This window comes from Pinus tabuliformis, chromosome 2_2, assembly GCF_031772625.1.
Source record: "Pinus tabuliformis cultivar Carrire ecotype Pingquan chromosome 2_2, CPIR1, whole genome shotgun sequence".
NCBI classification, from domain to species: Eukaryota; Viridiplantae; Streptophyta; class Pinopsida; order Pinales; family Pinaceae; genus Pinus; species Pinus tabuliformis.
The window spans coordinates 564,331,686-564,347,968 of record NC_142300.1 but is presented as its reverse complement, the minus strand read 5'-3'; the positions used below and the strand labels follow the sequence as shown (position 1 = coordinate 564,347,968).

The 16,283-nt window shown below is 38.0% G+C and overlaps 1 protein-coding gene across 1 annotated transcript; it reads left to right on the top strand.

Moving 5' to 3' along the window:
- The first annotated feature begins 1,638 nt into the window (after positions 1 to 1,638).
- LOC149193912 (uncharacterized) lies at positions 1,639 to 2,541 on the top strand. Its single transcript, XM_089407046.1, has one exon. It carries the CDS (start codon positions 1,809 to 1,811, stop codon positions 2,325 to 2,327), a length of 519 nt encoding a protein of 172 aa, XP_089263172.1. The 5' UTR covers positions 1,639 to 1,808; the 3' UTR covers positions 2,328 to 2,541.
- Positions 2,542 to 16,283: the final 13,742 nt, after the last annotated feature.

The following is a 16,283-nucleotide window of genomic DNA, read 5'->3' as shown; positions in this document are numbered from 1 at the left end:
CTGGGTACGATTTGATTGCTACGCGGCTTGGCACACAAGACTCAAATTTGAATCTTCACCCCTTTTTATCCATGTTGATCTTGTTGTTTTCCTCCCTATTATAGAATTAAATGTTTTTTCTTTATTGCCAAAGTTTTTTCCTACTTTGTCATCAAGCCCAAACATAGTAATCACTGCTTTACCATTGTACAACCATGCTCTTTTCCCTTTGTTTCTTGCTGCTCTAATTTTCTCCGCTTCTTTTCTTCTCTCCTCTCGTTGCTTGCTAGTTAGATCTTCATCTAAGAAGAAGTGTGAGCCTTTCAGGAGTCTCTTTTTTCTTAAAAGATAATGTTTGCGTTGCACACTTTCCATGATGACTTTTATGGGTCGAGACCTCTTTTCACATATTTTTCGCACCCTTCTTGCTTGACAAATTTACCCTCTCCAATGTAATTTCTCTTTTAAAAGGTCTCTTGTCAAATTGAGAGTGCTTTCATTTTTTCCATAGTCACTTATTCCTCTTAAAATAGATTTTGTTTCCCTATCTTTTTTGTCTTTGTGTTCTCTTTCATGTGCTCTACGAGCACTTACATCTTCTTTTCCTTCCATCCTTATGTAATCATTAGTGTCCTCAACTCTGGTTTTGATTTCTTTTGAAATGTTTGTCCTCTTGATCTCTTTTGTCTTTTTTTCGGACATGACTACTTGCTGAGATATTTGTGTATCCACTTGAGTTGCTTTATAAATTATCACTTCCTTGTTTGTTGTGATTTATTCTTTCATGGTTTGCCATGTTTGTTTTCTTGTCTTTAAAGCCTCTTGTAGCATTGTTACTTGTTCTTTTAGGATTCTATTACCTTCCATTAAAAATCGATTTGCAAGTGTAATCTCTAAAATTTTGTGGTCTCTTTCGTGCTCTTTGGTTTCCAAAATTTCCAACCTTGCCTTCGCCTTCAGACGACCAAGTAAAAAGTGTATATATGGGACTATAAATAGTTGTCTCTTTTTTATTTTTGTTGTTGTTGTTGTTGTTTTTTTCGTTTCTATTTAAAGCCGGCAAATATGTGCTTTAAAATGCTCCAATATTATTTTGGATTTACCCAATCCACTTCCTTGTTTTGTTTACTCAAATAATTTTAACTCAGCTCAAGTACCTTTTTATTTTAGGTTTCCACTGCTTTGCCTTGAACCGTGTTAGCCTAACGCCCTTGCCTCCGTCAAGGTTCTTTTTGAATGCTCTGCCTTGAACTGTGTTAGCGTTAAGCCCTTGCCTCCGCCACGGTCCTTTTCGAATGCTCTGCCTTGAACTGTGTTAGCTTTACGCCCTTGCCTCCGTCACTGTTTGGTAGTTCAAAACGTTAAAGGCCACAACTACCCAACGACTACCTTAGAAAAAAAAGTTTCTAGAAGGCCCATAACTTCCCATTTTCTAGAAAAGGGAAAGGACATAGAAAGCAGCTTGTCGACACGTCTTCAAGTTCTGGAAAAATGTCGTACCCTTATTCCTTCCTCGTACCTCCCCCTCGTATATGCTATCATCTTCTAGCGCAGTCCATCAATCCTTACGCGTCTAGCTATCAGCATCGAGGGTTTTCCGCCAGAGTAAAAAGGTCGGGTAGAAGGGACAAATCTGGATAAATTGTCACTGAATCCCTCGACGCACATATTCCACACAACCACTTCATAAAATGTTATAACTTGTAATGTCGAGGATCCTTCCATAATCCATTGCTTAGGGACAAAGGAAGGGCCATAAATCCGGTTAAATTGTATTGTATAAATTAAGGGCTTCAGAAGCTCTCTAGCAAACACTCCCTGTGACAAAAATGGAGGCAAGAACCAGATGTAGTGGTGCCGCTGTGGCGCCCCTCACCTTTGCTCTTCCGAGATCCCACTCTCCCACACGCCATTGCAATTCCCCTTCATCTTCATCTGCTGTCCACAGAACCCCTTCGCCTACTCAGGCAGCCTTTAGCGGCGGCTCTTCTCATTCTTCTACTGTTTCCGTGTCTTTGTCTTCTGTCAAATTCGGCCCAGACAGATCCGCGTTGCAGGTTCGATCCGCAGGCCGTCCAGTTTCACCGAAAGGCGGTGCCACCATGATGCCTACTCCTTGTGGTCCACCTAAAAAGACATGCTTGTGTTCACCCACGAATCATCCAGGTTCCTTCCGTTTCAGTCTTCATAGAAATGCCAATAACTCCCCGGCTTCTGCTACGCATTCTCAGCTGAATGCGAGGAGGTCTTCCATGGCGAATTCGGTGGTAAGAATCGGCGGTGTGGAAGGAGAATGGGTGAGACGAGCCCTTACTGCTCTCATACGCCCCTCGAGCCACCACATGTGAAAGAGAACGTCTTTCCAGCCGCGGCCTAGCAGGCTCCGCCATATGACCACGGCCCAAGATGTCTCCTGAAGTTTACATCAGGTTGTCTCCTTTCCAGACTCGGTTTTTGTCTCGTTTCGCCGATCGTTTCTCTAATGGAACACGAGTACCGAAAAGAAAGATGGGCATTGCTGGCAGTTTTCTTTTCGATTAAGGACTTGCGTGTGCAATGGCAGTGTTTTTTCGATTAAGGACTTGCGTGTGCAAGCAACGTTGGTTGGGATTTCTATCCGATGCAGTGATTACAACCCGCCCCAGAAAAGAAAGAAAAGCATCCCAAAAAGCGAAGTGACCGATTTGTAAATTGTACGAATATATTCTCATTGTATTTCATTTTCTGTTGTTGTTCGGTCGCTTCCGATATTTGCCTCTCAACATTGATTAGTGTATTGATTTTTGGTAACATAACATTGATTAGTGTATTATTTTTTGGTAACATATACATGAAGGAGTCGTTTAACGAGGCGGAAGAATGGTTTCGATTGTAAAAAAAATTATATATATATATATTTTTTTTTAAATTGGTAAAGTCGGTGTTTAAATTATATTTTAAATAATAAAAATAGATTCAGATACATCAAAAATTTCTAAAACAATTAAAATTATAAAATTTGATAATTTTTATTTAAATTTAAAAAACCCTACTAAATTTATTTTTCCAAAATATAACTAGAATTTCCATAGGGAAAAAAGATCAGGTTAGATTACGGCCATACATAAATCTCTTTGGGGAAAATAACACAGCTACCCTAAAGAGAACATAACGGGAAAACAACTGTCATCACGGTTACCATTAAGAGACATAACGGGAGAGTTTTACTATATTACAACTATGGACATTTACATAAAGGATTTTAATGTTGTTGGTAGCTAACGAAGGTGACATTTCATGCCCATGATATGATTTACTATATCAAATGAAATACATTAAAGTTTATGGCCGTATTCATTTTGGAAAAGTTATAATTAAAGTTATATATGGTTTTGTTAAAATCTAAAAAAAAAGTATTCGTTTGTTTAGGAAAAATTAAGTGATTCAAACTTGTACTCATAGGTTAAGTAAAATATTTTGGATATTGTCTCTAATTGGAAAAGTTGACATATTATGATCATTATAGATTCTATCCTGTTTCTTTTTATTTCAATTTGTATTTGATTTTAGTGAAAATATTTTATTTTTATTTGTTAGATTTTAAATATCATATTCTAAATTATTTTAAGAATGATTTTTATCCAAAATTTTTTATCTCGAAAACATTTTAGTAGAACAAGAATATGTCAAAGATAAGGAAATCAATTTTAAAAAATGTCATTTACAACATAATACTTTTCACAAGATTTGCAAAAGTTAATGCTAAACATATGTGACAAAATGATGTTTTTTCCTTATACAAGAAGAAATGCAAACACTGTAAGAACTTGCACACTTTTCTATGAAAAGAAAGAAAGAGAGAGAGGGGAGTAATAGAGAGAGAGGGGAGGTTAGAGAGAGAAAGAGGGAGACATGGAAAGAGAGAATCTAAAGGGATAGGGAAAGAGGAAGAGAGGGGGTGCATGATAGAGAGGGAAAGAGGAAGAGAGGGGGTGCATGATAGAGAGGGAAAGAGGAAGAGAGGGGGTGCATGATAGAGAAAGGGAAAGAGGGGAGATTAGGGAAAAGGAGAGAGAAATAAAAAGAAGGATGGAGAGAGGGGGAGAGATAAAAAGATATAGGGAAAAGTAATAGAGAGAGGGGGTGGTTAGAGAGAGAAAGAGGGAGACATGGAAAGAGAGAATCTAGAAAGAGGGAGACATGATAGAGAAAGGGAAAGAGGAAGAGAGGGGGTGCTAAAGAAGGATAGAAAGAGGAAGAGAGGGGGTGCACATAGAGATAGAGAGAGATAGAAGGGAGAAAAGGAGAGAGAGAGAATGGGGGTCGCATGAGAAGAAAGGGGGAGACGTAAAAGAAACCAGAGAAATAATGAAAAGATCATGGATGGATGAGATAACATATCACGTCTCTAAAAAGCTTTAATTTTCCAACAATTTTCATGCATGACATTAATGATAAAATATCACGTCTTTAAATTCTGACAATTTTCATCTATGGTGTTAAATAAAAAATACTTATAAGTATTTTCAACCATAGTATTAAAGATAAAATATCATGACCTAGAAAAATCTTATATTTTTGATAAATTTTTAACCATAGAATAAAAACCAAATATCATGACTACAAAAATCGTTAAGTTGTCAACATATTTCAATCATGACATTATGGAAAAGATTTATGACTAAAAAACTTTTAAAATGAACACAACAAAAAGTTAAAAAAAATTTAATGGCTCTTGTCCCTCCGATGGCTTGAGAGGACTTGGTTATATATATATATATATATATATATATATATATATATATTTTTTATCTTAAAAAATAAAAAAAAAAATAATGTGTTTTATTTATTTTTTAATTATTTATTTTTTTTTATTTTAATTATTTTTGATGTGTTTTTTAAATTTTTTTTGTTTTCAATTTTTTTTAACAAATTTATTTATTATTATTATTATTTTTTCCAAAAAAATATTTTAATGTTTTTTTTTTTTAACATTTTTTTTTGTTATTTTTACTTAACATTTTATCTGAATGGTTTTCTTTGAGAAAAAAAACTTCAAATGCCATATCTGTGGATATAAAATTTATAAAAAAAAATAATTTTCCAACTTTTTTAATTTATTTTTTTAATTTTTTTATTTAACAATCATTTTTAGCTAGGGTCCTAGAATATGTATTTTTTTAATTATATCTATATACAAAATGTGTATTTTTTGTCGAGTGTTTAAAATTATAAATTTTAGTGGAAATTATTTTATGTGTTTTGAAGTATTAATTAACAATATATAAGAATATAAAAAAATCCTAATCTCAAAATATTAGTGTTATTATTATTCTTAAACTTTGCAAAAAAAAAAAAAATCATTATAAAAAACACTGCAAAGAAAAACAAAAAACACATGTTTGGAAAACCCTTAAAAACCAAACATCTTAGGATGAAAAACAATTAGAGGAATAAGACAACTTGAAAAATGGTTAGATAATCAACATTTTAAAAAAACTGTGCATATTTAGGACAAGAAAATTTAAAGTGTCAAAAATATGTCATAAAAAAGAATTTGATAATTTTTAAATCCGCATGAAAATCACCAACATTTAAAAAGAATTGTCCACACTTAATACATTAGAAGATTTAAAGTGTCAAAGGTAAGCCCTCTAAAAATAGGGGTTGATGTTGCATCAACAATTTTCAAAATCAGCTTGAAAATCCCTAACATTTTAAAAATATGTTCATACTTGATACATAAGAATATTTAAAGTGTCGAAAATAAGTCGTCTAAAAAAATGGTTGATGTTATATCAACACTTTTCAAAATCAACATGAAAATCACTACAATTTAAGAAAAAATGTTCATACTTGGTACGTAAGAAAATTTAAATTGTTAAAATATGCCCCAAAAAAGTGTATTCTAAATCAACACTTTTCAAAATCATTTTTTTTTTGCTACCTCAAAAAAATGGGTACTCGGTGCAGTTCCCATCTAATAGTTTACTTTGTTTCAAAACCAAATGATCCTAGAGATATAAAGAAGAATTGAGGCAGGGGGGGATTGAAGGGGATAGGGAAAGGGGTGGAGAGAGGTGGAATTAGGGAAAGGGATGGAGAGGGAAAGGAATAGGGGGGAAGAGAGAGAGAGAGAGAGAAGGAAAAGGGAGGGGGTTAAAGTGTGTGTGTTAGAGAGAGAGAGAGAGGGTTAAAGTGTGTGTGTTAGAAAGAGAGAGAGAGAGAGAGGGAGAGAGAAGGAAAAAGGAGGGGGTTAAAGTGTGTGTGCTAGAGAGAGAGAGAGAGAGAGAGAGAGTAATGGGGAAAAGAAGATAGATAGAGGGGAGTAGGGAAAGGGATAGATAGATACAAAGAGGGATATGGAAAGGGGAGACATAAAAAGATATTGGGAAAGTGGTACAGAGAGGGGGGCTTAGTAGAAAAGATCTCAAGAGAGGGATATGGAATGGAGACATACAATGAGAGAGAGGGGGGGGAGAGGGAGTGTGTGTTTTAGAGAGAGAGCGGGGGAAAGGTTGAGAGGTGGGGGAGAGATAGGGGGTATAAGAGGGAGACATATAAGGGGAGAGAGAGGAAGACATATAATGGGGGAGAGAGAAAGAGAAAGAGAGGAATATGTGAGGGATACATACACAGGGGAAAGAGACAAAAGGAATTAGGGAAAATAGGGAAATTGGGGGTGATACAAGGAGGAGGACATAGGGAGAGGGAGGAGGTAGAGGGATAGGGGATACATAGGTAGATATAAAGAGAAAGGAAGGGATAGGGAGAGACATAAATGGAGGGAGAGAGATAGAAGAGAAGGGGAAGGGAGGGAAATATAGGGAGGGGTGAAGGGAGATAGAAGGAAAAAAAGAGGGGGATTAGAGAGAGAGAGATGCGGTGAGAGACATAGAGAGAGAGACATGTGGAAAGAAGAGAGAGAGAGAGAGAGAGAGAGAGAGAGAGAGATGGGAGAAAGGGGTAGAGATAGGAAGAGAGGGATATAAGTTAGACATAGGAAGAGAAAAATGGGGGAGATAGAGGGAGTGAGGGGAGTTACAAAGAAAGAGAGAGCAAGAGAAAAAGAGAGGGGAGGCTTAGGGAAGCAAAGAGAGAGATAGATATAGTAATAATACATAGGTAGAGAGAGGAGGGATAACGAGAGATAGAAAGGGAGGGAGAGAGAAAGGGGAGAGTGGGGAAGAGAGGGAGGAAGATATAGGGATAAAGAAAGGGAGACAAAGGGAAAAAGAAAGGGAGGTTACAAAGAGAGAGAGGGGGGAAGGGGGAGAGGATTGGGGGAGAGATGTAAGACCCTCATCCCACATCCACCCAAGTAACCATGCCAACTGAGGTAAACATGAGATAAGAGGCTACTATGATCAGATTCGACCTCCTAGGTAACCTTAAGTGGAATCGATGGAACATCACATGCAGCCATCCAACACCATCAACAAAACCCTCAGGAGACAAATCAGCCACTCAGATAGCTTGTCCCTGGGTCCCATTGTTGTTCTAGACAATTTAAGGCTCAGTCGCTCTTATTCTATGAGCAAGGGAGCAACCAGATACCTAAAGTCACTCTCATACGCCTGCCTACCTGCAACTGTGGTCCAAAATTTCCAGTTTTGTGCCACTTTTGGGCCCAGAGCTCAGGCCACTACCCAGAATGGAATGAAAGCTCATAATTAAGTAAAGTACAGGGAAATAATGATGCAAAATCAAATGGTTGATTAAAGCCTTAGCCAGACCCCTACTAGCCATGACAGACATTTCATCAAACATATCATCGACATGTAATCTACAGGTGTAAACAATAGAGTTAAGTGTAGGGATCTATCACTTATCTGAGAATCTCCATGAACCATTTTTTCCTCATGTCATTTGTTTCCTTATCACTTATTAAGTCATAGATACAATATCCATTCAAATATAAGTAAAAACATGCTGAGAGCCAAACATAGTTGTTGTCATAAAATGAACATATAACCAACATAATAGGAACAAAATTACAATAAACATACCAGCCATCAAAATACATATATACGCCAATACATTTACACATGAAAATCAGTGGAATGAATTTCTCATTAACATGAACCAATTGGAGATGGGACTACCACGTTCCACCCGACCATAGATTGGTTGAGCCAAGTCTCTCTTTAGCCAATCACCCCTGTGCCATATTCCACGTATGAATGTGGGACTCATATAACACATCAAAAACACCAATCAATGTGGATGCCATTGGAGTTCTCCGCCTACACTGTGAGGAATTTGATTACCTCCTAGTTTCTCAAGATTTACGGTGCATCCACAATTTGATATAGGGATCACTAGGCCCTACACTGAGATATAGTCTCCAATATTTACTGTTCATTGCATCCCGGAATCACTAGGCCTAACGAAGATAAAATCCACCTCTTGGCTTTACTGTATATCCCACCATTCACCCACAAAGATTCCTAGGCCCACCGAGGCACACAATCTGGCTTTACCGAAACCCACAGTCCAGTTTAGGGGTCATTGGGATAGTGGATTTGTGCATCCTCAGTTTAGTTGAAAGACTACTACCATCATGTGTTTGTCAATTGGGAGATCCATCCCACTCAACTTCGAATCCAATCCGACCATCCCACATAAACCGTGTGAGAGAACCCATCTCATCAAAGCTATCAGGAAATGGAAAGGCTAGGCTGAAAATATTGTCACACTTGGAAAAATCCATGCCATGGTAGAAAATAAACACATGCAATCCCATGCATGCCAAATCTATCAAGGCAAATACACATGCAAGTTGAGACCTGCAATGAAGCCTGTTGTAGCTGCTTGATCTTGCCTTTCCCTGCTTGATCCTTTCTTCCTCTTTCTTTCATTGCCTTTCTTGCTCCAATGCCAAAGTGCTCCAAGAAAACTCTAAGTGTCCAAGAGTATGAGAGAGAGAGAGAGAATAACGAGAGAGCTCCAAAGCTTAACTAACAAAAGGTTACCAACTGATCCTATAAGCCTATTTATGAATGAGGCCTCTATTTTCTTCATTTTCCATTCTTTTCCTTCATTTTCCTCCTCACATGCGACATGTGACCTTTCACCTCCTTTTTCTCCTAATTTCCATTATTTTTAAAAATAAATGTGCCAAAAATGCCATTTTTGCTTTCCAAAGCATTAACAATTTCCTTAGACATAAACAACTAAACGAACATCCCTTAGGATGTCTTGCTCAACATTCAACTTGGAATAAGTGTACCATTCATCAGTGGTTATTGTTTTTAACTTTATTACATGGAATTTTCACCAGGGCTATTACAGAACCCTCCCTCTTGGGGGACGCCATCCTCGATGTTCAATCACACACTGCTGAAAGAAGACATACTGCTTATGGAGCCTTATAACACTACTCCATGTAGTATTTACAATGAAAGACCTACTCAAGAGAAGAACATCATGACAACATGACAACATACATCATAGTGGAGCTTTATAACACAACTTATTATGGTATTTACAATGATCATCATGTTGAGTGCCAATCCATATGAAATCATAACATCATGATACCATAACCACATGATAACATAATAACCTAACAACATAATCATAATAACATGAAACCCATACCACATAGTGGAGCTTTATAACACAACTCGTTACGATATTTACATCCATACACGGGTGTACATATAGCAACATCATCAAAATTATATATACCAAAACATATGCCAAATCGTATACCAAAACATATATCAAACATATACTAACATCATATAGCATATATCAAAACATCATAAAGCATATATCAAAACATCATATAGCATATATCAACCATCATAAAGCATATATCGATCACCATAAAGCATATACTAAACCAACATAAAGCAAATACTAAACCACCATGAAGCATATACCAAGCCATCATAAGGAAAATACTAGACCACCATAAAGCAACTACCAAACCACCATAAGCAATCACCAAACCACCATATCAAATTTGTTTTGCCTCAATCGGTAAACAATGAAGGATACATGGCCCACATCTGATCTGCCATCTCCCATGTAGCTTCATCGGGCCCAAAGTGCTTCCATTGCTCTTTAACTTTCTCTATTGCTCAGTTTCAGATCATGAGCACCTTTTTCTACAATATACACTTAGGCTCCAGTTGGAATTCTCCATCTGGTTCCACCTGCAATACAAACCAATTAATCACATGATCAACATCCTTAACATACTTCTTAAGAAATGATACATGGAAAACATCGTGGAATTTCAATGTTGGAGGTAGTGCAGGTCGATATGCTATTGGCCCAATCCTCTCAATGATACTAAAGGGTCCATAAAACCATGGTGGCAACTTGGCACATGATCCAATTCGCAAGGACTTCTTCTTCAGTTTGATGCACAAGTACACCTGTTCCCAAACCTGGAACTTCTTGAATAACCTGTTCTTGTCTGCATAACTCTTCTGCCCATCTTGTGTTGTCTTGAGATTCTTCTTGATCACCTGCATCTCCTGTTCCATGTCTTCCAACATATCAGATCCAATCAATACCCTACTAACTGGATCACTCCAATTAATGGGAGTGTTACAACTCCGCCCATATAATGCTTCAAAAGAACTCATCCTCAATGAATCTTGATAACTGTTGTTGTATGCAAAATCGACCAAAGGGAGATACTCTTCCCACTTCCTATGCTAATGCATCACATAAATCCTCAACATGTCCTCCAATATCCTGTTGGCACTCTCTATCTGTCCATCAGTCTATGGATGATAAGCTGTGATGAAGGCCAACTCGGTGCCCAAACCTACAAATAACTACTTCCAAAACTTGGAAGTGAACTTTGCATCCCTTTCTAAGACAATCTTCTTTGGAACACCATGTAGTCTAACCACGTCTCGGATGAATACTTTTGCTACATCACTACCTGAGAATGTAGACTTTACCGGAACAAAGTGTGCAACCTTTGTTAACCTGTCCACAATGACCATGATGGAATCGTGTTGCTTCACTGTCTTTGGAAACCCTATGATGAAATCCATGGAAATGACCTCCCATTTCCACTTGGGAATAATGATTGGTTGTATCAATCCACCTGGATGTTTGCACTTTGCTTTCACTCGTTGATAGTTAAAACACCTCACCATAAACTCTGCTACATTCCTCTTCAGATTCGACCAATAGTAATACCTCTTCACCACTGTGACTGTCTTCTGATAACTTGGGTGGCCCGAATAAGGTTTTGCATGAAACTCCTTCAAGATCACCTTCTTGAGCTCGCTACTATCCAGTACATATATCCTGTCTCAAAACATGACCAATCCCTCTGCTATAAGACAATAGTCCATGCCATGTGCACCTGCACCTACACCTGTACTTGTACCTGTTCCTATACCTATAATGCCACTTGTACCTGTACCAATACATGTAATTGTGCATGTACTTGTAATTCCACTTGTACATGTACCACTACATGTACTTGTACCTACACCTACACCTGTACCATGACCTTTACCTGTACTATTAGCCTGCTTCAACCTGTGCACAATCTCCATATACCTAACATCCTATTGTCCTACCTACAAGATCCTATCCTGTAAGTCCGTCCCATAGGAGTTCATAACTGCCAAGTGATGTAAATTTACCCGTTTGCTAAGAGAATCTCCCACCTTGTTCTCTTTACCCTTGATGTACCTGATTTCGAAGTCAAACTTGCTGATCGTGGCCAACCATCTATCTTTCCTGGCATTCAAATTCAGCTGGTCAAACAAATACTTCAACCCAATGTAATCACTCATAAGCACAAACCTCCTGCCAAGAAGATAGTGTCTCCGCATCTCAGTGCATGTATGATCGCTGCTAACTCAAGATCACGTGTCGGGTAGTTTTTCTCGTGCTTGTTTAGTTTACGGGACTCATAACATACCACTTATCCATCCTATATAAGGACTCCACCAAGTCCTCTCTTGCAATCATTTATACATACTGCGAACTCTTTGTCTATATCTACAATATGTAGCACTGATGCATGTGTTAGCAACTGCTTAAGCTGCTCAAAGCTAGCCTCACACTCTTCAGTCCATTCAAACTTCTTACCTTTCCTCTGCAATGATGTGATAGGATGAGAAATCTGTGAGAAGTTCCTGATGAATCTCCTCTAATAGCCTGCTAGACCCATCAAATATCTCACCTCATCCACACTCTTAGGAGTTACCCACTCCATGATGGCCCTTGTCTTCTCTGGATCTACTGCAATGCCCTCCTTGGAGACAACATGTCCCAAATAATGTACCTCGGTTTGAAAGAAACTACATTTGCTGAGCTTAGCATACAACTGATGCTGTCTCAACAACCTCAACACTGCTGCTAAGTGCTCGGCATTCTCTTCCTCATTTTTAGAGTATACCAGTATATCATCAATGAACACAATAACAAACTTATCCAAATATGGATGCAACACACTATTCATCAAACACATGAATGTGGTTGGAGAATTAGTTAAGACAAATGGAACATCAACAAACTCATAATTCCCATACCTAGTCCTGAACGCAGTCTTTTAAATGTCCTCCTCTTTGATGTGTACCTGATGGTATCCGATCTCAAGTCAATCTTCGAGAACATTGTTTCTTCCTTCAACTAATTGAACAAGTCATCAATCCTCAGAAAAGGATATCTATTCTTGATAGTCACTTTGTTCAACTGCCTGTAATCAATGCATAATTTGAGGGTACCATCTTTCTTCCTCACAAACAAGACCGATGCGCCCCAAGGTGATACACTTGGCCTAATGTATCCCTTGTCCAACATTTCCTTCAGCTACAATTTTAACTCAACCAACTCAAGTGTGCTCATCCTGTAAGGTGCTTTCGATGTTGGAGCTGCCCTTGGCACTAACTCAATTGAAAATTATACCTCCCTGTGAGGTGGAAACTCTGTAATGTCCTTAGGGAATACATCCCTGAATTGCTGCAACACTGGGTACATGTTCAACAAATCTACATCCTCAACCTCTTTACCCTTATCACTAGAAATGTGTACTGCAAATAGCTTGCACCCTTTCTTGCGACTACACTTTGCTTACATAACTGTCACCATCCTAACTGAGGTGACCTTCTTCTTACCTTGCAAGACTCTTGGTTCTCCATTGTCGTCAACACACTCAATAGCTTTGTCATAGCAGTCAACCTTGGTTATATGTAGATGTAACCAGTCCATGCCCAATAACATATTGTATGAACCCAATGGTAATACATTCAAATGTCTTGCTATAGGCATACCATTTAAGTCAAATGTGTAATCTCTTACCCTATAATGAACTCGTTTCTTTGTACCTATAGACAACTGCACTAACCAAGACTCTACATGCAACTCCTTATTCAACCCACACCTCTCCACCAAGTTAGGACTAACATAGCTATAATTAGATACAGGGTCAATAAAAATAGAAATAACTTGATCACAAAGCTTACCATCCATCTCAATGATAGATGCCTGGTGTTCTGATTGCCCGTTGTCCACTGCTGCATAGTTACATGGAATACTATGACCAACATCCCTAACAGTCATCGCCTCTTATGCATTGTATATTTTATGCCTTCCATTCTGATATTGCAGACAACCTCTACTAAGGTGCTCCTCACCACATGTCCAACACTCAAACTGACCAGTGCCCTCACCTCTATGTTGATGCTGCTACTATGGCCCATGTCCCTGTCTAGTTGCATTAAATATATTTTGTGGTGCCACATTTTCTTTCCCATCTGCATGTTGAGATTTTATGCTCTTAGGCTACCATTTACCTCCACCTTTGTATTTTCCTTTCCATCCATGCCGAGATTCATTCTTACGCTTTGATTGCTCATAGAAATGCTTCAATTTCCCAATAACTTCTTCAAGTGACCGAGGCTCATCATAATCAATTCGTTCTCTAAATGTTAATGGAAAACCACTGACAAATATTTGAACTTTAACCTTATCATCAGTAAGATATGGTACATACTTCAATAAATAAAGAAACTTGGTTGTATACTCTTCGTCTTTCATTGACCCCATATTTAACTCATATAAATCTTTAGCCTTGATGTCGTAGTACCTTTCTAACAAGTACTTCTTCCTAGAAAACCTCTTGAATTCCTACCAACTCAAGTCATCTATCTTGATTTCTCTAACCCACTTAACATATTCCCACCAGATGTCTGCTTTACCTTTCAAGCTGAAGATAGCTATCTGGGCCTTCATGTTATCTGTGTACTCATGCAACTCAAAGAATTTGTTCATGCCAAGTATCCAAGCCTCTGCATCTTCCAGCTTCTTCACATCTCCGTCAAAAGTAGGTGGTTTTTCTTTCTTGAATTCATCCGGAAAGTACCCCCTATCATTCCTCCTGTAAGGTGATAGCGACGACAGTCATGATGTCTATCAGAACCAGAGCTAGAATAATACATGTACTCATTGCCCCTCCTTTATGAAGTATCCAACAACCTGCCATCTCTCATAATGTCAGATCTATCTGACCTGTGTCTACCAGGAGATCTACTGCCATATGCTCCATTAGTCCCATCCTCATGTGCATGGCTGATCCAAAGTAGCCCTTATCGCTGCAAGTTCGAGAAACTCTGAAGAAGTATAGCATTAACCTCTGCTTGCTTCTCTTGTGCTTGTATGATATGATCATTATCTGTCTTACAAATCCTTGTCTCTTCTTTCAAGCTCCTCAGTGTATCGGCCAAATCAGAAGTATGCCCCACACCATGTTGCTCATCTGATGCATAGGGAGATTCTACGTAGTTAACTACCTTGTTAGCCATTTGATCTATTTCTTCCTGTAATTCATAATATGTCAGATAAACCAAATCACAATAAATTGACGTAGCTTAGTATAGATCGGGGAGGATACCTTGTTTTCAATATCACCAAATCAACGTGATACATATATAACATAAACATAACAGCATATATAAATGCACAAATAAATGAAACAACACATAAACATCACTCTAACTAGGATCCAGTCATCAATGCAAGGCCATATCAACAATGCATGCTATGACCTCATGCATGAAAACAACCATTACTCGATTGTACACATTGCCACATTTAACCAACAACATGCATAAGCAATGCCTAATCAACTCCACATACACATAAACATATGTAGTCAAACATAAGCAATCAATTCTTGTAATCAACCTACAAGATTGATGCATGTAATCAAAATATTCAAAATGTAACCTAACATACAAGGATGTAAGTAGGCGGCATAAAATCAACATGGAAGTGACAAATAACCATATACAATCAGTCACATACCCATGTCTATTACTCTTCATGAAATGAACATCAAATTCTCCATGATAACTACAACCCTTATTCATCATCAAGCAAATGCAACAACTATATAAGTGTAAGAGAAACACATGCAATTGACATGCATGCATGACCAACACACATTCAACCCATTCAGTCTGAGAGTTGAACAATGCTCTGATACCACTTTGTAACACCCTCCACCCACATCCACCCAAGTAACCATGCCAATTGGGGCAAACATGAGATAAGAGGCTACTATGATCAGAGTAAACCTCCTAGGTAACCTTAAGGAAGTGGAATTGACGGAACATCATATGCAGCCATCCAACACAATCAACATAACCCTCAAGAGACAAGTCAGCCACTCAGACAACCTGTCCCTGGGTCCCACTGCTGTTCTGAACAATTTAAGGCCCAGTCGCTCTCATGCAATGGGAAAGGGAGTGACCAGAGACCTAAAGTCGCTCTCATAAGCCTGCCTCCCAATGACCGTGGTCCAAACTTTCCAGTTCTGAGCCAACGACTCTGGGATTTGAGCCACTTTTTTAGGCCCATAGCCCAAGCCACTACCCATAATGGAATGAAAGCTAAAAATTAAGTAAAGTATAGGGAAACAATGATTCAAAAGTAAATGGTTGATCAAGGCCTTAGCCAGACCCCTAGTAGCCATGACAGGAATTTCATCAAACATATCATTGACATGTAACCTACATGTGTAAACAATAGAGTTAAGTGTAGGGATCTCTTACTTATCTGAGAATCACCATGAACCATTGTTTCCTCATGTCATTTGCTACCTTATCACTTATTAGGTCATAGATGCAATATCCATTCAAATACAAGTAAAAGCACGCTAAGAGCCAAACATAGTTGTTGCTATAAAATGAACACATAACCAACATAATAGGAACATAATTACAATAAGCATATCAACCATCAAAATCCATATATACACCAGTTCATTTACACATGAAAATCAATGGAATGAATTTCTCATTAATAAATGTAATGAACCAATTGGAGATGGGACT